This window comes from Gallinula chloropus (genome assembly GCF_964237585.1).
Source record: "Gallinula chloropus genome assembly, chromosome: 8".
Classification (NCBI taxonomy): domain Eukaryota; kingdom Metazoa; phylum Chordata; class Aves; order Gruiformes; family Rallidae; genus Gallinula; species Gallinula chloropus.
Genome location: NC_140093.1, coordinates 14298766 through 14320728, shown reverse-complemented (window position 1 = coordinate 14320728; position 21963 = coordinate 14298766). Strand labels below are relative to the sequence as shown.

Below are 21963 nucleotides of genomic sequence, written 5' to 3'. Positions count from 1 at the left end.
AATCTGTCTGTATTTCATACAACACTTTGTTAAAAAAAAGAAGATTCCAGGCGTACCCCAGGAAAGCAACAATACCAGACACAGTGTGTCATGGCAGCGGGATGTACCTTTAATTACAGAGACAAGGACAGATTTTGCACGTTTCTCTTGAGAAACACAGGATCTTATTCAAATGGTTTTGTCAGTCTATGACAACAGTAGCAAAACCCATGTTTTTTCTTACTAGCAGGGCCTCTGAATGAGTGTTATATAAAGCCCCTTTTGGTCCATGACAGGAAACCAAACAGCAGATGTGCTAACTGAGCAAGTGGACGATGCACGACACAGACAAGGCTAAGAGCTTTCAGTGGAAAGAGCTGCAGATCTTACGTGGCAAAAGTCACAGGAAGCAAAGACACAAAGTCACAAAGACCAAAGCCACCGGCTTTGGGCTTTTTCACACACTGAGTTCACCCTGCTTCTACACATACAGCTAACGTTCACTGCTTTGTACTGCAACAGTGTGGTTTCACCACACAAAGGTGGTAGGCTCTGCTGGACCAGTTCTAGGGGACTAAGTGTCTCAGTGCAGAGAAGAGAGATAAGATAAGGCCGGAACAAGACATACTGTCTGACCTCCGAGCAATCTGCTGTTATACCATTCTGTGCTTACAGTGCTGTCTGGGATACATCAGATTGTTGGTATCGATTCGTCTGATATGAAAAACATGTTAAACATTTGGCCACTGGGGTGGTGGGTTTTCTTTTTAATTCTTAACCAGCGCTTAAATTACATTGGTAAAACACTGGTAACAGATCTCTTCCTGTCAATAAACCAGGTAAAGGTTTAGATTTCAGAATACACACACACTAACTATGGCTTAATTTTGGAATATCTGCTCATGTGAGTTTCCCTCATTCTCAAAAGCAATCAGAGTGAAAGAAAGGATGGGAGTAAATCTGTAAGCACTGTAGGATAAGACCATAGATGTTCATACCAACCTGCAAAAGGATTTACTTACCCTTTTCAAAAAGCATCGGGCAAGAAGATCAGGATTTTCAATGCAATTTTCTATCTCCTTAAGGAAAATCCTGGAAGGGAAAAAGGAAAGCAAACAGTAATGTAACATCCCACTCAGACTGTGTGCTAGCTTCTGTATAACTCCGGTCTACAGCCTACGTTTTGTAGAAAGAGGATTTGGTGTTCAAGGTAACAATTCTGACACACAAAGAAATGTAAATATTTTATAAAAATGGGATGTGATGCACAGCTGATTGCCTAAAACACCAACATTATCATGTTTTCATCTGCTCACAAGCATCTGATACATCTGGTCCCTCTGGCTGTTGGGATTTGTTTCCAAACATCGCCCAAACACCTCCTTTCCATTTGGTTATGAGGGTTTTTGAGAACTGCTAGAAAGGACAGAAAAGCTCTGTCAGATGCCATTGCTTAATCAGCAAGCAGTGAAAATATGGGATGTATTCCAAAGGCTTCTGCAGCGGCAGTCAATGCACTAAGCCTTCAGGGAAAGAGAGACCAGGCTCGCAAAGGGAGGGAAAAACCAATCTCCTAATAGAAGACACATTCTTTCAAAATAATGTGTAAACTGGAAAAGAATGTTTCTCCTATGTAACAACTGCCCTGGCATAATATTTAAACTTGCAAAAGAAGGTTTTATTTGTTCTGTTCAATTGTTTGCTACATCTTCTGAGCAATTATTCTCCAAAAGAATTCATAAATTTTCACTTTTGCCTACAGCCAGTTTTACTTAGCCAAGGTTAGGAAATGCAGGACATACACAGAACTGTCCCTAAGCTTTGTGTTTTCAAAGAGGATCCAAAAGAGGTTCATCACCTTCATAATTAGTAGCCTGCAGTTATGGGCACTGGAGCACCTTGTCCACAGTGTGTACAAGGCTTCTGGAAAGGTTTATGACTATGTGAAGGATAAAATTCCTTAAGAAAAGTGCTATCAAATATATTACGCCTTCTGTTGTGATAACAAAAATATAGGACAAACTAAACACTAAGAAAACTTCCTCACAGAGGTTTGCTGGAGAACAAACATTGGGATTTCATCCTGTGGCATCTACCAGTGTACCAAGAGAGGTGCTTTTAGCTCACCATGAGGGACATTCAAAATGGATAATGCCAGGGGGAATCACCAGTGAATGCACAGAATGGTATAATCTTTCACAAAAAGATTAAATAGGTGATCTCAGAGATGTTGTCCACACATGGGTTTTATAGGACACACACAGGCAAAGTGAGGGTGACTTTCCCTGCCTGTGTGTGTGTGAGTGTGACAAAGCACAGCACCCCACAGAAAGGGAGCAGGAATGACAGCAGCACCCAAGGGTGCAGAACAACCACCAGTTCCCACGTGCCTGTTGTGGAATTCGTAGATTTCTGGGAGGTTCCCAAAAAGAATTTCCTTCTTGTTCTGGAGTGCAGATGGAATCAGATGTACTAAACTGGGATTGTCCATTTCTGATGCGTACCCCTGCAGAGAAGAGTAGAAAATAAAAACACCCTATTTTTACCAGGGAAGCAATACAGCGTCTGAGACACTGAAAAGCCTCAAAATCTATATCCTTGTTCTCAGCAGAGCATACAAAGGCTTCTCCTGTGCCAGCTTCTTTTCTGCTCCCATGAATTTTGGATTCTTCTAATATTCCCCAGAGCTTTTACCGGATAGCTGTGCAAACACAATTTTAACCACAAATGGACAGATTACTGCATTGACTAAACAAATGAAATGATGCCCCTAAGATTCAACAGCCATTTCAGTCATGTAGGGATGGAAACTGCTACATTTGATGGACACATATCTTTAGACTAGGCTGCCTCATTGCAAAAGGGTTGAACTGTGCTATTTGGTTTGATTACTTAGTAGTTTCTTGTAGAAACTGGATGGTGTTTCTTCAATAAAAACTTTGAGAAAAACATTTTGAGTGCAGATTTTAAATTCATGAGTAATCTGTCTGTTATTGGAGCTGTCAACTCCCACAGACCGATAAAAAAGCAACCACATTGTTGTAAAAAGAAACTTCTCGGTCCTTCAAGTCCCACCCAAATGGAAGCATGATTGAGCCCTAGTCAGCCATCCTCCCACAGACTAAGGACCTCAGACTCCACACACACAGAGAATATGCTGGTATCCTACAAGTTTCAAAAGCTCAAGAGGCATATTTGCAATGTGAGCTGCTCTTCCTGTGTTCAGACACTGCATGGAATGATAAACAAGAGGGGGAAGAAGGCCTTCCTTTTCCTCAGGCAAACCCACATTCACAGAAATTAAGTGCCTGGCCCTGTGGAAACCAAACGTGGTGTTTCTGAGGCCTGTTGGTCTCAGAAAAGGTACATTATGAGCTCTTCCTCTTTCCCTACCTTTGAGAACCATGCAACTTTTCTCATTCTGTGGCCTGGGATCAGAAAAGTTGTCTCTTCCTTTAAGCCCCGAGGAAAGATGCTCAAAACATCTCACTTTCCATCTCCAAGGCTGAGCCATCTTGCTAACAGAGCTTGTGTACTCTAACCATGAGGTGGGAGGTGAGAGAGCTTGGCTCATGAGGGATGTGCTCCTGCAGTGATCTTAGAGGTTCAGCACCAGAAGTCATTTCAGAAGTTTCTTACCTCTATTATACTTTGAAGTTCTTCTACATAAACCCGTTCTGTTTCTATCAGCTCATTGATTATGTGGCTAAAAGACAAGAAAGGTGGAGAGTTACAGTGTTTACAAACAGTGCAACAGAGTACATATGAAAAGAAAAAACCTGTAGTCCTTGTATATTCCTAATTTTGCCTCTGATTACACAAAAAAACCCAACTCAAACCAAACCTCTGAAGGTGATGTTTCCGTATTTGAATAGCGTGCTTTGGTGATAAGGTTAAAAGTTCTAAACATCCCTTGGACTATTATTATTTCAGCTCATTTAAAACTTCATCTTGGTTGCTTCTGTCATTTTTATACCTACAAATCTGAATAAAAGGATTAAAAATACCCCAGAAGGCAAACAATAAAGGTTTCCTTCTCTAATAATAGCTAACAATACTCAATAAAAGGGATTATATTTCCCAAGGCTACGTTACATTTCTGGTTTGCTTTATTTTTTAAAATAAACAAAACCAGTGATTAGGCTTCCTTTCTCTAATACACTGCAAGAACAGGCAACAGGATGATGTCAGAAGTCGGAAAACATGGAAGTAAATTAGAGTAAAATACTTAATTATATTTTGGACTTTTTATTTCTAATATTAGTTTAATGCTCCTAGGTAACTTGAAGACATATCTTTTGATGATGCCTGATTTATTTCACAGAAATGTCAATATAACCAATACCAATTCGCTTTTGGATAAATAACTAATTATATGTTAAAATAAAATTGCATTAAATCCCTCAACATTTTTTATGTATCAGTTGTCCCATATGCTCAGGAAAATGTCATTGTTAATACTCATATGAACAAAGTTTTCAGGGTAGCTCTTCCAGATGTTTGAGTAGTTTCTCCAAGTAGAAAGGGACTAATTCCCAGTATTCCTTCCCTGGTCCATGCTTCGCAAGAGTCTGTAAGCAGACAGCTACATCAAGCTAGAACACATCATCAGAAGGACACAAGGGAGTAATGTCTGGAAGAACAATTCATTGATTTGCTTCAGATTTAACCCTTTTCAAGGCAATATGGTTTTGCAGGCTAGGTGGGGAACACTCACTCTTAACTGCTTTATGAGTCACTGCTTGAGAAACATAAAACCCAGGAAAATTAGACCTTATCTTCAACTGGCCCATAATGTTTCAAATTCTGCAATAAAATAACTAAGGAAGTGAGTCAGTGCTGTACCCTGCACATAGCAGGAGTACTGGTTCCAATTAATTAACCTCCATGTTGATTTCGAATTGAGATACTTATTGTCAGGAAAGTCATATCTGGCAATTGGGGAAAAACCGTATCACCCAAAACTAAATCACTACAACGTGATTGACCAATACTATTGAACAAATGGGTGCAAAGGGATGCTGCAGTACAATGCATCATCTCATAAGACCATGCTGTGTGGGTCACTAACCCATGTAAGAGCTCTGTCCGTGCTTCTCTGAATTTGCACACCTCTGAGATGCAAGACGTGCTTGTGGTATGCTCAGAGTACTAGATAGATATATCTGCCACTTGAAAGCACCATCATGAGAACCACACAGTAAATAGCCTAATGTGCCATTTGACAAAAAAAAAAAATCCCTTTACAAACTTGAGCACTTGCTTTTACAGCTGACTGAAACAAATACAATTGTTATGGTTGAATATGCCTTTCCTTTTAACAGCTATTGAAGTTACTGCACAGACCAGATGCAAAGGGGGACAAGCAGGTGGCTGCTGTTCTGGCATCAGTGATAGTTGTGGCACTGAAAAGTAATCATAATGATAGTGCACAATTTGTTTCTGGGGTCCAAAATGTAAGTTGGCTATGGAACTGGTCTAACAAACCTCATCAAGATCAAGCTGGTAATGGTCATCAAGCTACAACACAAACTCTAGTGGCAAAAACTTATTGAATTGGACAGATGTTTGGTAGCCACTACCTACTTCAAACTAAGTAGTTCAAATTACATTTGTCACTCTGGATATCAGCTTCACTAGAGAAGACTGGAGATTCAGTTGTCAGGGTAGGCAGTCAATAGTAGATCCAATAAAACAGACACATGCAAGGATAATTTCCTATGCAGACGTCATATTTGCATTGGCACAACACTGTGGCCATAGAAACTGTGCATGCATCCTACCTATGAACACAGCTACAGTCTTTGCAATGATACATGGAAATATTTTAACTTTTAGCACTCTTCAGAGCCAAAGGATGGCCATATTCTTGGTTCCCTTGGTAGACCTAAGAATTACTGCTCTGCTTTTATTTCATGAATTGGAGAACAGGTTTGACACTGTTTAAAAAGGCTGTTCCATCAGTTATAATTTCTGAAATATCATCTTTAACTTCCATTCCAACCTAACTTTATTTTAAGGAAACCTCAAATTTTGCTTATTATTTCTGTTCCACAGATCCAGAAGACCTAAAATTTTGTGTAGCAGCAATTGGAACTTCATTACCTCTATTTAATGCTCCTGATTCACATTTCCAAAGAGCTGCTAGATTGTTTAAAAAAATATAACAGAGCAGGTCTGACAAAGTGATCAGAAAAACTTTCTGGTTTTAAGTTTTAAATTAATCTTTATGCTCATTTTACTGTTGAAAGATGTGTATTTACCTGCAAACAAGACATAGATCTTCTAAATGTTATTTAGTCTGTAACCTAGCAGATTATATCAGGACCAACTGTGAGGCAACCCCAATGCTTAGCTGACAATTATACCTGCAAAGCAAATTACTAGTCCATAGGTTTCCTAGTAACTGTCTAAACAACAGTGTGGTGCTTGTCAAAAGCACAATTCAAAGTAATCCAATAAGCAGAACAGAGGCCTTTAGGATATGTTACTATCCAGCTGTCTGTGAAAGATGAAGCAAAAATAAATTACTTTATTCTATTCTGTATCTCAGAGTAACAAAGAGTACCAGCTCTTGAGTCCTCATTGTAAGAAACCTGTTTTTAAAATTTATTTCCTAATCCTAATTTGGTTTGGGAACATTGTCCATTCAGGGCACTAAAAAAAATCAGATATGAGGAATGTTTTATTAGAAGAAGTTCTGTGGGACTCCTATAATACTGATGTTGTAGTTATGGAGCAGTCATGAAATCTATCACAGTTCTTTAAGAAGATTTGATTTTGTTATTTAAAGTAATTCTATATGTAGATTTATACTAAGAGTAAATGCTTTAGCTTTTTAAGTGTTGTGAAAAACTTGTCTAACTAACCCATATGCTCTTTGTAAAGGTGGTGGTAACCATTTTATCATCATGGTTTCAGTAAGAATGAAACAGAAGCAAAATCATTATGGTATTCTTCCAGCTCCTGGTTAGAGTTCAAGAGCTTCATATCTCTAAAACACGAGTCTGTACATAAAGGGAAATAATTTTCCAATATTCATCCACAGTGAGATAACAGGATTTGCTGCTGAAATAATCCTTTCACTTCTGATGGTGCTTTTTGTTGGTGGTTTTTGTTGTCTATTTCCAACCACAAATTGTGTCCCCATGTGGAAAAAAAAAAAAAAAAAGGAATCTGACCAAACATCCAGCATTCTGTAAGACTCAGCACACGTGCTTTACAGCAGGTTTTACACTTGCTGTCAGTACCCATGGCCCAGTACATCGATGGGATTTACTACTTCAGAGGATCACAGCTTCTCTGGGCAGCCTGTGCCAGAGCCTCACCCCATTCATCATGAATATCAAATCTAAATGTGCCCTCCTTCATCTTAAAGCCATTGTCCCTTGTCAGGTCACTACATGCCTTGGTAAACAGTCCCTCTCCAGCTTTCCATAGCCCCTTCAGGTACTGGAAGGCTGCTATAAAGTCGCCCCTGAGCCTTCTCTTCTCCAGGCTGAGCACAGGAGGTGTATGCTTAAGCCTCCCTCTGTCCCCAAAGCAGAATACCTTTCATGCTTCTGCAAAGAGCTGGTGGGTGCAAATTCCATTCCCAAGGCTGCCACTGGTTGAGTGTTGCATGATATAATCCATCCATCTATCTGTGCCCACTCCACAGTCTCCAGATACTATTTTCTGAAAGTGTTATTCTGCATTTCTTTCTCAAACAGGGTCGGTGCTACAGCAACCACCAGGAACACTCAGCACAAGCCCATCAGAAAAGAGCCTTCCTTAGCTCCAGTGCTCCCAGAGCAACTTACTCGAATTGCTCTCCAAATAATACCCATAGCAGCAAAACCTCAAACATTAAAGGCTGTTGCACATGAATCACTCTCTTGTCAAACTGTTATCAATATAAAGCTGTGCTCTTGGTCAAGGGTCTTCCACAGACCTCGGAACTGCCCTGATAAGGAGCAGTTTAAGAACAGTACATTAAAGAGCTATGCAAGTGTGTCTTGCTGCTGCAGTGGAAAACGATGGGAGGGTATAAAGGGGATACTTTTACACTCACTGTGGAAGCATGCTAGGTTGGTAAATGATGGAGTAGAGAGTTCACTGTATGGCACAAGGGATTTAATGGCATTTGAGATCGTTTAACAGCCCAGAAAACTGGTAGTGACACCATCTGGTTTACATCAAGCCATGAGGGGTGACATGTGAAATGTTCATCTCTTCCAGGATGTCATGAGGCAGCAGGGGTAGCTCAGCATGCACCCGCTGCAAGTATCGTGTGTAAGGAAAATATGATGCAGCCATTGGCAGGACTATTGTCACAGGCAGCTCTTCCAACCCCTGTGCTCCTTTGTATGGTCTCAACAGGCATGACTAGGTTACCTACATCATAGGTCCTCTTTTCATTGTCCAACATTTGAACACAGCTAATACTGCAAATGCAAACATAACATGGTTTCTAAAGAGAAAGGACCCTGGGCTGTAGATGAGAAATTAAGACAAATGCAGATAATCCATTGTCTTTCTAGCTGCTAAGAAGAAAGTGTGGGCACCAGGGTTCACCCTGATGTTTCTGTCAATAGTATCAGAAATTAAGCAAAAGGTGAGAGGGTGAAGGAATGAAAAAGCATATCAGAAAGATGAAAAATGTTAAGTGACAGACCAGAGATACAGGCCCTTACTGTATTTAGAGTTTTAAACTTAGCTCACAGTTCGTTCAGTCTCTCTTTTTTCCTGTGAACATGTCCAAACTACACAGCAGTTTCATACAGATTTTTACCAGCTTCCAGGGGCTGTTCTCCAGCCTCTAGTGCCACCACACCGCTGCTCACCTGCCTAAACTAGCAGACTGCTCCCTTGGAGGTACCAGCAGACACAGCACTGAGGTATCTGCCATCCCACCTCTATGTTTGCCTTCCCCTTCACAGGGAAACATGAAATAGGAGATGGGACCAGTTGAAATCTTGCCCTTGGTGCTAAGAGACTGTTCACAGTTTGGCCAGTAGGTATGAGAACTTGTAGGAACAGGCTCCTTGCAGTTGGCTGTGTCTGAGAGGATTTGTAGGTGACTTCACCACAGAAGCAGCTTACAGCCTCGACTTTGGACTCAGCATTGTGATTACAGATGAGACCCAAACGCTCCCCTTACTGACTGGAAAACTGAGAAGAAAACAAGTGTAACTAACTGGGAGGTGTGAAGTAAAGGCAGGAGGGAGATCTTCTGCACTCCATTGTCCCTTCATTTCAAAGACATTTTACAAGAATATGAGGTTTGGATGGCAGCAGACCAAAGTCAACAAAACTCTTGAGCTAGCCAAAGGAGAGCTCTCATAAGGGTAGTTCCTCACCAGGGTCACTCCCAAGCAAGCAGGCCATCTCAGCACAGATGGTGAAGGATTAGGCATTTAACCTGAAGGTCTCAGTTTCCATGGAGTCTGAGAAATGTCTAAGATCCTGTCTGCAGGAATCCTTGTTTTCAGGAAGCCTCCTTTCCACTGGAGTATGCTTGTTTCTACCCCAAAGAAACAGAGACTCCCTGAATTAGAAGAGTTCCAATGGTGGAGTATTCTGCTCCAAATAATACCTGATCCACTGGCTTTCCTGATGTGGGAATATGTCATGAAACACTGCTCAGGAGAGCAAGCCAACTTTCCATCTGTGGAGTGAGTTTACTATGTGTTGCAGCAGAGTGGGCTCAGCCACCATCAACCTGGAATAGAGTGCCCTGCCCAGCAGGGTCTTGCTGCTACCGTAACTGGACAGAATTAGGATGTGGCTGTGGCAGGGAGAGGTCACACATGGACCAGCTGATGTGATGCGAGATGTTCCTCCAGCAAAACTACTTGTGATAGGACACAGCTGAAATGCACAAAGCAATTCACACTTGTTTGAATTACTGAACTGTGTTTCTGGTGAAACATCACAGCCTTGGTTACACAAAGACTCTATTTCCCCACAGGTGAGAATTCACATTGGGTTCCTTTGGGCAGGTTATTCGTGCTTTGGCAGCCATGACATCCTGTGGCACTACTGAGACCCCACATACCGAGCCAGCCTCCAGCTGAAACGACTCCTGGCTGTGAGAGGCACTGCACTGCCAGCACCACAAGGAGGATAAGAAAGGACAAAGTAAAACTATTTCTACTTTGTCATTAGTGCTTTCTCTGACCTCTGGCAAGTTAGTCATGTCATAACTGAAAAAAACTGATTGCATAAAGGATTCTCTAAAAGGGGTGAGCATGTAGGAGCTCCCAGGACAGCAAAGCATCGAGAAGTGACTTGGAGAAGGAGGGGGAAACAAGGGGAACAAGTAAGTAACAAGCAGAGCAGGAAAGGGTAGCAGCAGAGCATTACTTCAATTGTTCCTAAACAAGGTCGTAAGTGAAACCTTGAAACTGAGGTAAGTGCTGGTAAGAATTAACACCCTTCACTTGGGCATTTCTCTGTCACTGCCTGTGCTGACATTTAGACCAAATGTCGCTATTTATATTGCTTTGGACTGTGCAAATAGCAACTAGCAATGTTGTTAACCAAGCATAAACTAATCTGTCCTGCATTGCCTTGCTGCAACAAAACTCTGTCAATAGGTATTTATGTGTTGGCTTCTTCTGGAAGCTGAAACTACATTGCTAGGATGGTCCTCACTACAGTGAGGACATAAAGATGACATCAAAGCCCAGCATATATTAATAACTCTTCCTCCTTTCTTCTTCCTTGATAATAAAATAAAAAGGAAACATAACTGAATGGCTGGCCAAGCTCCCTGGGTGTATCAAGTCATTGTGCAGTTCTGTATCACTTTTATTCTGGTAGGAGAAGAGTCAGATGGTTTCTCTGTTGCCTTAAAAAAACCCCCCACCTTATCAACTATAATGAAACCCTAAGCAGAAGTCATATCTAGAGACCACCACAACCTAGTAATATCTCCTCTGGCTAAATCTCTACAATTCTTTGCTTGTAGTTACTACTTGTGCATCCTGCTCAAATGGCAACAAAAAACCAGTTCAGGGTTTCTCTTGCCATAACTGTACATTTCTAACAAACTCACTGGCTCACTTCCACTCACAGATCTTGTTTCCGTACCTGGATTTGCTATCACAGGTGCCTGTCCTGATAAGGTGTCTTATCCCAGAAGAGGAATTGGAGCTACCGAACAGAATTAAACAAGTGAGATTTTGGACACACCACGCACCAATAAATCACTAACCAATGCTCCAAAATCATCTTGCTGCTGAAAACTTGTCTGCATGACTGATGCAGAGCCAGCAAAAGTGGCACTTGTGCATGGGTACCCAGTATCTGACTTGCAAAAATTCATAGTGCCTGGAAGATGAAAAGTTAATGATTTCCACAGCTGAAAAAGCAAATACCAGTGTGCAAAACAAGTGTAATTAATTAAATTAATACAAATAAAATAGACATCGCTTCTGTAAATATATCTAATTTAGACAGAAATCTAGATAAATTGAAAATACTGTCTCTTTCAATACCTGAGGATTCAAAAGCAAGTGACAAGAATGGAAGTCTGCACGGTGCAAGGAATACATATGCTTAGAATAAACATCAACTCTGGATAGAGTTGGACAGAAAAGAGGTGAGAGTGAAAAATTTACTGGCTTGGAAAAGTGAGCACAGTGATAATGACCACCTTCCTCCAGCATTCTGGTCTGTCTTAAGTGTTGTCAAATTTCTATTTCTGAATGTAAATAAAATAGAGTTAAATTATATTTTTGCAATGGTGTCTCGTTTGTAAGTAATAAATGGTGAAAATCTCGCTGTCCCAGTGGAAATAAAATTGACAAGAAACACATCCAGTTTTGAATTAGAAATTGCTGCATGAAATGCTAAGACTGGACTAATCTTAATATCTCAAAATTACCTCTGTGCCATGGAGTCAAAAGAAATGACAGCATGTGAGCCTCTGCATAGAGGAAACTTCCATTCCACCTACATAATTGCTTTGAAGAGGAATTTTTTTTAATTTCTCACAGTGCTAAAAGTGCCTTTCCCAGCTGAAAAGTATTCTCAGCTAAGATTGTGCAACTGCTCGAGTGAAATTTAAGTAATGAGTCAGTTGCTGTACTTTACCTCCCAAAGTGGAATAAAAGATCATTCTGGACGTAAGAACATTTGTTTGAATGGAACTTTGTGTTTGTCAGCTGATACAGAAAATATTTCTGATTTCTTTGGCACATCATTTTTTTTTTCCAAATGAAAGAGAGCAATACCTTGAAAGAACAAAGATTACTCTTGAAGTATGTGTCATGGCTGCAAATGAACCACAAATGACTCTGAGAAGCATAAGGGATTTAGGCAGCATGCTCCATCTTATCTAAAAATTAATGCTTCTCAGTGAGGACACTGTAATTGCCTGCCTAGGTGATCCTGTTCTGCTTCAACGTCAAGTGGATGTGCTCAAGTTATTACGAACGTTCTGAGCAGAAGGACTGACTCTCTGTTAGAAATACATTTCACCAACAAAGCCACCATTTATAATATTTTCCTGCTTCTGAAATGATCTGATCTCTTCACATATAAGGAATTGTCCCACATTCATTGTTCCTGAAACAAATGCCCTTGGGGAAATATTTTTATATATCTTAATTAGCTGACCTAGAATAGAGGAACCAGAACACAGCTGTTAATGGAGAGGCAAATTAATTTAATCACCTACAGAGAGGAATGGTATGAATAAAGGACTAAAAGTCAAGCAGGAGTTGTTTCTCATGTTTCCCATCTCAGCTGTGCATCTACACTGAAATGATTCAGCTCTGTTCATGAATTTCAGGGAGCGTTAGACTGTGGATGCTGCAAAGTAGTTCTCACTCTGGGCCAAAATAACTCTATGAGTAGCTGTGTAAATATCTGTCAAATACCCACAGTTGTGAACTACATCGGGCCCACCTTGTGACTTTGGTCTTTTAACCTTGCAGCTCCAGCATTTCTATTTGATGACAAAGACAGATTTAGCTCTGTGATACCTCAGCATTGCTGTGGTGGGTTGACCCTGGTTGGACACCAGGTCCCACTAAAGCTGCTCTGTCACTCCTCTCCTCAGTGGGGCAGGGAAGAGAAGATGGAACAAAAAGCTCGTGGGTTGGGTAAGGACAGGGAGAGATCACTCACCAGTTACTGGCAAAACAGACTTGACTTGGGGAAACTACTTTATTACCAATGAAATCAGAGTTCAGTGATGAGAAATACACCCAAATCTTAAAAACACCTTCCCCCCGAGCTCAACTTCAGTCCCAATTTCTGTATCTCCTCCCCACCCAGCAGCACAGGGGGACAGAGAATGAGGAATGCAGTCAGTTCTTCGCATGCTGTCTCTGCCACTGCTTCCTCTGCAGAGGAGGACTCCTCACACTCTTCCCCTGCTCCAGCATGGGGTCCCTCTCACGGGAGACAGCTCTCCACAAACTCCCCAGTGCAAGTCCTTCCCACGGGCTGCAGTTCTTCACAAACTGCCCCAGTGTGGATCCCTTCCATGGGGTGCAGACCTTCAGGAACAGACTGCTCCTGCATGGGTACCCCCAGGATGCAGGGCGAAACTCTGATCCACCATCATCCTCCACAGGCTGCTCTGGCACCTGGAGCACCGACCATGGTGTCTGCAGAGTTGTTCCCCTCACATCTTCTCACTCCTCTCTCTGGCTACAATTGCTCCTAATGCATTTTTTTCCCTTCTTATCTCTGTCATTGCAGAGGCACTACCACCATTGCTGATGGGCTCAGCCTTGGCCAGCGGTGGGTCTGTCTCAGAGCCAGATGGCATTGGCTCTGTCGGACATGGGGGAAGCTTCTGGCAGTTTCTCACAGAAGCCACCCCTGCAGCCCCTACGCTGCCAAAATCTGGCCAGGCAAGGTCGATACAACAATGAGTAACCGATTAGCCAAAGCAGGTGAATAAGTTATAGATCAAGTTTGGTACTAACATAACTGCTACGGGGTGTTAGTATTAGGTAATATCTGAGTAGAATGTAGTAGATGCTAGTAGACTGTTCTCTACACAAACTGCTACACACACATGCTTGTAAAATACCTGCATGGAGCGGAGCCATCAAGGTTAACAGGCTGATCCCACACTGTGGAGACTTCCATGTAATTTCATAGCATTATTGGCTTGCTGGAGGCTATGAGTATTTACATACAGGCCACAGAATTAACTTACTGACTCAAATTTCATTTTTCTTCCTTAGACATATTATACAATGAAAAGCAAACCTGATTTCTTAGGGATGGACACCTCTAGTACAGCTGGATCTATCACTGACTACCACAAAGTATGTTGCATAAAAGACTTAAAGTGAGGACAGGGGAGAAAGAAATCATTCTTCACTACTCCTGTTTGTTGCTCTCCTAAACTGAAGTCAAAATGGGCACTGAAGTTTACCAGCCAACAAAGGAAGCTCACTGCTTTGTGAAATATAAAACCATACACATACGTCTAAAAATCAAATAAAGGTTGTTAATATACTCATGTTGAGATTTGCCCTCCTACTTGTTTCTGGCTAGAAAGGACTGGAACATACAGATTGTATTCAGAAGAGAAGACCTCTGAAACAAAGCACTCTAGATTTTGTATGTCCTGTTGTTGTGGGAAATTCACAGGGTTCCTGTGACCTGGAAGTCGTTGCCTTCCAGGATGTTTTGTACTTAAGAGCTGGAAATAGAGTAGGGAAAAGATCACTGGATGTGTAACAGATTCTGACTTTTGCAAGAACTGTTTAACAGGGTTTTTTCCTATAATTAACATGACTTTTAAGACAGAAACTACCTTTGGTTTACATGCAGTATATTTTTTCTATTCCTTTGTAAACACAATATAGTGATACCCAAATACCAGTTGACCTGACTTGAGCAAGAAATCTGATAAAGGCTGGCAGTGCTGTGGATTTTCCCACATGGAGCAGTTAAGTGTGGTATCTGAAAAAGGGCTTTTTTAAAAAAAGCCAAAGTTCCAGTGGTAAAATACAAAAACTTTCAAACAGACAAGACCAAAAAAACCCCAAACCACAACTCCAAAAGTAGGTTAAAGGAAGCTTAATCGGAACTACCTATACTGAGAATTGATGGTGACTACTTACAGGTCAGGCTCTGAGTAAACCTAAACGTGTCCACAGCCTCTCTTGGTGGGTATCCCTGCTGAGTGGGCATGACAGAGAAGGATTTGGGCACATGTGACAACTCCATACAGATTCCCACACCACCCTAATCTCTTACTCCAGAGCACCTCTATCAGGCGGTGCAACTAACACTTCTCATGCATGTGGTACTCACTGGTTCCCAGCCCTGATGCCCTGCAAGGACCTGTTGTGCTGTGCAGAGCCGTTCTGCACTGGGGTACAGGGCTGAACACAAAGCTATCCTTCGCTCCACGAGAATGGCCACACAAACACCATCCTGAAGGGCCCATGCCTGCAGGAACTGAACAGCCCCTGTGGTTTTGATTCTTGTAACAAATCTGCTTGACAGCTTTGTTCTGTGAGACTTTGGAAGGCCATTTGGGTAGGCTGAGGAATTAGTTTTGCTATTAAATTAGTTCTATTATTAAAAGACTGATTTTACAGTCATCCTTGATTTTCTGCCGGAGAAGGGAGACCAGAGGAGTGCATGTTGCACCTGGAAGGGAGGGGATGGGTTTGATGCAGATTCTTTGTTCCTGTGCGGGTTTGTATTTCAGTCTGAGATACCCTAAGGAAAATCCATCCTGCAAAATCTGCTTCTCCCTCTAGTAGGATGCAGCACTCTGCCATGGTCCATGGTCCTCCTGCCCAAGCTTGGTGAATATAACCTGCTTTTAAATGTCCTTGAGAATCAGTATTCTGTGGGGCTTGGGGGAAACAAACCAGGTGTTAGTTACAGAACAATGGGAATGGAGTAGGCCAAGAAAATCCTGACAATCTAAAATGGAGGTCTGGAGAGCAGCTGGAACACACACTGGTGTGTGTGTTCCAGCTGCTTTAGGTGACCACTTCTTGACACATTAAATCACACACTTGTCTTCTTGACACATTAAATCAGTGAGGTGTGAACTGTGATGGCTGAGGAACAAGCACATCCTTTTTTGTGTCAGGCTCTGTCCACAGCAGTAATCTGGGGCAGAGGGGCAGGCAAGGATCACACCACTGGCAGCTACCACTCTCCTCCCAGCAGGGACTGGGAACTGCAGCTCTTAGCAACACCCATGTCCATTTACTAAGCTATATTTTGGGCAAGCTGCTCTACCAGACCTCTGGAACACAGCTTGCAGAGTTTAATGACAGAGAAAGGGGAAGAGACACTGCTTATTGGAAGATAGTTTAAACTTAGAAGCAGCTTTAGAGAAGCGTAGGATAGATTCCAGCTGGGAATGTGCTCCCAGGGCCACTTCACAGAAAACTCTCACAACTGCAGATCACAAGGATCTGGCAGGATGTTACCTGTATTTGGGTGATAGGGTTAGGCCTGTTTCTTGCTTTTTTCTCTAAGCAGCTGCTAATGGCCAATGTCCAAAGTAAAACAGTGGGGCAGACAGATTTCTGGGCTCATCCAGGACAGCCAGTCCTCCACTGTTTTTCCTGGAAGAGCAGGAAGCCCTCTTTATCAATCTCAGTGGCTGTTACGGGTCTTACACAAGCCTACACGGGAAACGTCTAGTTTGCTTCTTCAGCGTCTGTGGTTACAGCTGGGGCTGGGCACAGTTGCAATGGTGACTGGAAGGGGTAAGAGCACGTGGCACAAGGCAGAGCTAGTATAGAGGTTGGAACTCTTGGTGACCTCTACCCAAGCAGTCAACCTGGCCTGAGAGGTTCTGTCAAACAGAACCTATGCAGTTTTATCAAAAGTAGCATCCTCACTGCCCCATTATTTAGCTCTAATTCAGATGGAATGCCATAAAGGCAAGATCATTCATAGTAGTTTGTTCAGCATGGCTATTAGCCAGGGAATAACATGTGAAGCCAGGTTTGCAGTAACTAGAAATACAAATGAAACATCAGTGCCTTCAAACTAGAGGCTACAGACAAAGCTCAGCAACAGTGTATTGAAAAATCTAGATATACATGGACCTTTGCAGAGTCTGCACAGGATCTGTGTGACAGACACATGATACCACATAGAACAGAATTCCTGTTTAGACCCACATGAGGAAAGAAGGTTCCTGCTGGATGAAAAAATGTAAGTGAATTTTCAGAGTAAACACTGAATTCTAGATATGAACGTGTCATAAATCTTCCAAACACAGTTATTATATTCCCCATTAACAAGCAGCTTGTTAAAGGCAGGAAATAAAGTCAGCAGTGATTTACTGAACAGTGCAATGGATAAATCACTGCCCCATTGCCTCACTGGCTGCACAGGACTGCGTGATCTCCCGTCTGCCAAAGCCTGTCTGCTACTATCCTGCAAACCACGCAATGGTTGACATCACCCCAGTGTGGGTGCAAGTCACTCACATCCCCGTTAAGCAATATGACATGCTGCTTGTGTAAACAGCCATGTGAGGTGCTCAGCACTCCTCCATCAGCCAACTGACAGGAGCTGCGTGGTTTTGACTTTGGACCAGTTTAGGAATCGCTTTCTTTGGAACTGGTGTGACGTGTGTGGGGAAGACAGGTATGCTAAGGAGGCTCTGTCTTACACCCTGAGAGGCAGAGTGCCCCTAGTTCCTTTCAGTGGTTTCTTAGCCTTGTCACCTTCCTGCCTTTTAAAGTGGAAGGAGCACCATCTGAGGTGCTGCCTCTCCTTCCCTTTCCAGATCCATCATCTTGGCAGTGATAGTATCATCCTCTGCACCTTGGCTTGTGCTGTCTGGGATATCCAGGTGTCCTTCATGGAAAAGCCAAGGACTGTCAACCTACTACATCAGAACAAAGCAAGGGTTTATGGAGAGGTGATAATATAGCTAGTTAGGAGCAAAACCAGCACAGAAGCCTTCAGGCTGCTTCACACAAGATGCATCCAATCCGAGGCCAACACAAAGCAGCTTTTTCTGCATATGCTCTGTGAGCCCTGAGATGGATCAGAGGGTGGGAGTGAGCAGAACTCCACTGAAGTCCTAGATAGGTGTAGGATATAGTCATCCAAGAGATGATGCAGACTGATCTAGGACATAGTCATCCAAGAGATGATGCCAATTGCTCCCTCTGGTCTATGCGCATGCTGAAGTTCCCAATGCTTTTTAAGTGGAGCACACACATTCCTATGACACAGGGCAAGACAGAAGATACCTCTGATCCTAATCTCCTGATGTGCCTAAAAGAAACCAACCATCCAGTATGTGCTTGTGGCCAGCTGCATTCCAGGAGCCTGCCCAGAGCCAGCAGGCAGCAGAACAACTGCATAGAAAACAAGTTGAGGAATTCCTGGAATTTCTGGAGTATTAAAATAACGTTAGTATCCAGTAGTAAGCAGGTATGAGAGATAATAGCAGAAGTGGCTGCATATCCCTCTTTGATACTTGATTAAGGGAAAATTTTGTAAGAAAGCACGTGAATATTGGAGAGGGTTTAGTTCACCTTTTCTTTACCTCCCAGATTCTTTGGGAGCAAAGATGGAAGGACTGCAGGAAGCCTCAGGAATACTCAGTAAACCACTCTATTGCAACAATAAGGGTGTTTTTTTTGTCCTGTTCATAATAATTTTCCCAGTTCCCAGAACTATGTGGATCCATAGTAGGAATACATCTCCTCATGCTATTCACCACACATTTCTATCAGCAGCGAGATCTCCCTACATGGCAGCATATACTTCACTTCAAAGGTCTTCCCAACCCTTTAGGCTGTAATTACAGCTGTAAGTGCTGGAGCCAATCTGCCCAACAGGGAAACTTCTCTGAAAACAGATTTTGTAGAGGTTGAAAGAGACGATGGCAAACAAGAAATGGCTAGTGGTTTCTTGAAATTTCTCCTGCTGACTGCTCTTTCATTAAGTCTGGTGAAATAAAACAGTTCTCTGCCTAACAATAAAGTCAAGAACACAGTTTTTCTATTAAAATGGAGGCTCCAAGTTCTTTACCTCTACCAGATGAAAGTTTTCAAGAGTCTGGAAATTAGACTGGAAAGACACACTTTTGGGGTTCTACTCTGACACATCTCAAGCACACAACATAATCACCTTTTATCTCAATTGTAATAGAAGTCTATATTATATTGCATCATATTATAGGGTGGAATTTGCTCCATCTTGCACACTGTGAGGTAGCTTTTGCAATAGATCTATCTTATGCTATATAAAAGGGGAAACTGATTCTTACTTTTGGGGTTGTTCAGTCTGGAAAAGAAGGTTCAGGGGAGACATTATGGTGGCCTTTCAAAATATAAGAAAGAGACATTTACCAAGGCTGCAGTCACAGGACAGGGGTCAATGGCTAGAAGCTGAAAGCAGGTAGATTTACATCGGGCATACAGATGGAATTTTTTATGGTGAGGGTGCCCAGAGCAACTGTGGATGCCCCTGGATCCCTGGCAGCATTCAAGGCCAGGTTGGATGGGGCTTTGGGCAACCTGGTCCAGTGGAAGATGTCCCTGCCCATGGTAGGAAGGTGGACTATATGATCTTTGAGTGGCTTTCAACTCATACTAGTCTGTTCATTCTATGATTTACATCTGTGTCCTGCAGAAGCTCTGAATTTTTTTCCAATAGCTAATAAAATCAGAGATGTTAGTTTCTCTCCTGCCATATGCAGCTCTTATGATTACAACAAGCACTTGGACACCAGGACTTTTAGTAGCACTCCCTGAGCATCTAGTATTTTTGACACCATTCCACACCTAAATTTAGTAATTCCCAGACCTAGTGTCAGTGCAACTTTTACTATCACTGATCTAGAATCGGGCTCTGGCACAATATTCTCATTCTGAAAATAGCTTCCAATTCTTCACCCAGGGCAGAAGCGTTATCCTCTCCTACCCACTCAATCTGATGATTCAGTGATATACTTAGTTATGCTCATGTTCAGAGTGATGCACAGAATGATTTATGAAGCTCCCCAGTCCTTGTTACAGCAACAACAGTGAGGGCAGGCCTGACACAGATTTTAAGATACACTGAATTTAAAGGACTTTTAAATTTAAATCATATCCAAATCTGCAGTTGGAACCTGTCATTTAAGAGTACAAACACCTTCAGGGATAGACCTGTAAGTCACACACTCCAGGATGTGAGTTTGCAAAGTGACAGCTGGCTGCTGGTGTGCAGAAGAAGCGATGCCAAGTGCTCCACAGATGTCCTCAGCATGCAAGGCAAACTTAATGTGCATGTTCAGAGGATGAACAATGAGTTTGGAGTGTGTACATGCTTGGAGATAACTTTGCATGCAGACAGAAGTGCTCCATGCAGATGTGATACCAAGGGCTGTCCCATATTTTTAAACTCGACTCTTTCATTTAAGTCACATAAATGAGACTCGAGATTCCAAACTAGTCACTCATGAAGTTACTTCTATTGGAATATATATATATATTGGAATATATATATATATAAACTCCAGCAGAGCTTAGAGTCTCACAAGAACTTACTTTAGAAGGTGGAAATGATGCTGCTTATGTGACAGGCCACATCTGAGTACAAAACCACCAAAATCTTGCAACTGTGCAGATTATTATTCAGCAGTAATAGTCATGAGTGACATTACTGTAACTCCTGCCACTGCCACTGCCCACCTATCACTGCAATATACACGTTGGTGTGCTTATCACTGCCAAGGCCACACTGATGTCCCACTGACAACACCAACACCACTGATGTCCTACTGATAACACCAATGCCATATGCAAGATCTGAGAGGTTATCTCATGAAAAGAGTTAAGCTGTGCTCAGGGAGTCCAGGAACAGATGTCATATGGTTGTGTTTTCAATGGGAAGCACTAACATTGACTGACAAGGTCTCCCAGCCCTCGTTGCAAGATGGACCAGAAAAATGATGGGTGAGTCTGAACCCAACCAAATTAACCAGAAAATGTTCCAAATTTACAGGGGATTCAGTTTCATATCTGAGAGGGATCAATATCAACCCTTTGGATGCAATTTCTTGATGAGTTTATCCAATCCATAACTGATGGAATAAATATGTACCTTCACACTCTCCCAGTCACTCCATCATGCCCCCTCCCTTTGCATTTGATGGTAATTGTACACCAGCACGGACACTCAGATAAACTGGTGAGCAAGATGAGTTGACCCAACTCAAAATTAACCTCACAGAAAGAAAAAAAGTCATACTAGCTGCACAGGTGCACCTCTGTAGAGGTATAAATGGACGACCTGGGGTGGATGTGCAGAAAGAAAGAGGAAGAAAGGACAGCAGCAGCAACCCTAAATAAACTTAGACAGATTGTGAAACCATCATCAGAACAGACCTATGAATCAGATTTCGTTTCATAAAATGATATCACAGGTCATCTGACCAAATCAGCTCCCCATAATAGCATTTGAAAATAAATTGCAAAATATCACAGCAATGTACAGGCTGCCTACAGCCACTTGTGTAAACGAAGTAAAGGTTGCTTTCCTAACAGCATTACTGGGGAAAAGGAAGAGATGGAACTTTATTTCTTACTAAGTTCACAGAATCACAAGGTTGGAAAAGACCTTTAAGATCATCAAGTCCAACTGTTCCTGTCCTATGCTAAACCATATCCCTAAGTACCTGATCTACCCTTTTCTTAAACACATCCAAGGATGGTGACTCAACGCCCTCCCTGGGCAGCCTGCTCCAGGCCCTGACAACTCTTACAGTGAAGAATTTTTTCCTAACATCTGATCTGACCCTGCCCTGGCCCAGCTTTGTGCCATTTCCCTGTTACTTGGCTGAAGAGACCATCTCCCACTTCTCTACAACCTCCTTTCAGGTAAGTTTTTATAACAACAGAGGATCTGACCTTAACAAAGAGAGAGAAGACAGTGGATTTTTATAATTATCATTAGTAGAAGGACCAGAAAATAAAAAATCCCTGAAGTGAAATAGATAGAAACTCTCCTACTGTAATTTCAGGTCAGAAGCAGGATGAA

General features: G+C 42.1%; 1 protein-coding gene across 1 annotated transcript in view; it reads right to left on the bottom strand.

Annotated features, from left to right (window-relative positions):
* The window catches only part of MCF2L2 (MCF.2 cell line derived transforming sequence-like 2), a gene marked incomplete at both ends in the record, with an annotated part of 141691 nt that overhangs the window by 37336 nt on the left and 82392 nt on the right, over positions 1–21963 (bottom strand). Inside the window, 3 exons of the mRNA XM_084267614.1 lie at positions 1002–1071; positions 2370–2485; positions 3619–3685. Coding sequence (XP_084123740.1) covers positions 1002–1071; positions 2370–2485; positions 3619–3685 — 253 coding nt within the window. The remainder of the gene's footprint in view (positions 1–1001; positions 1072–2369; positions 2486–3618; positions 3686–21963) is intronic.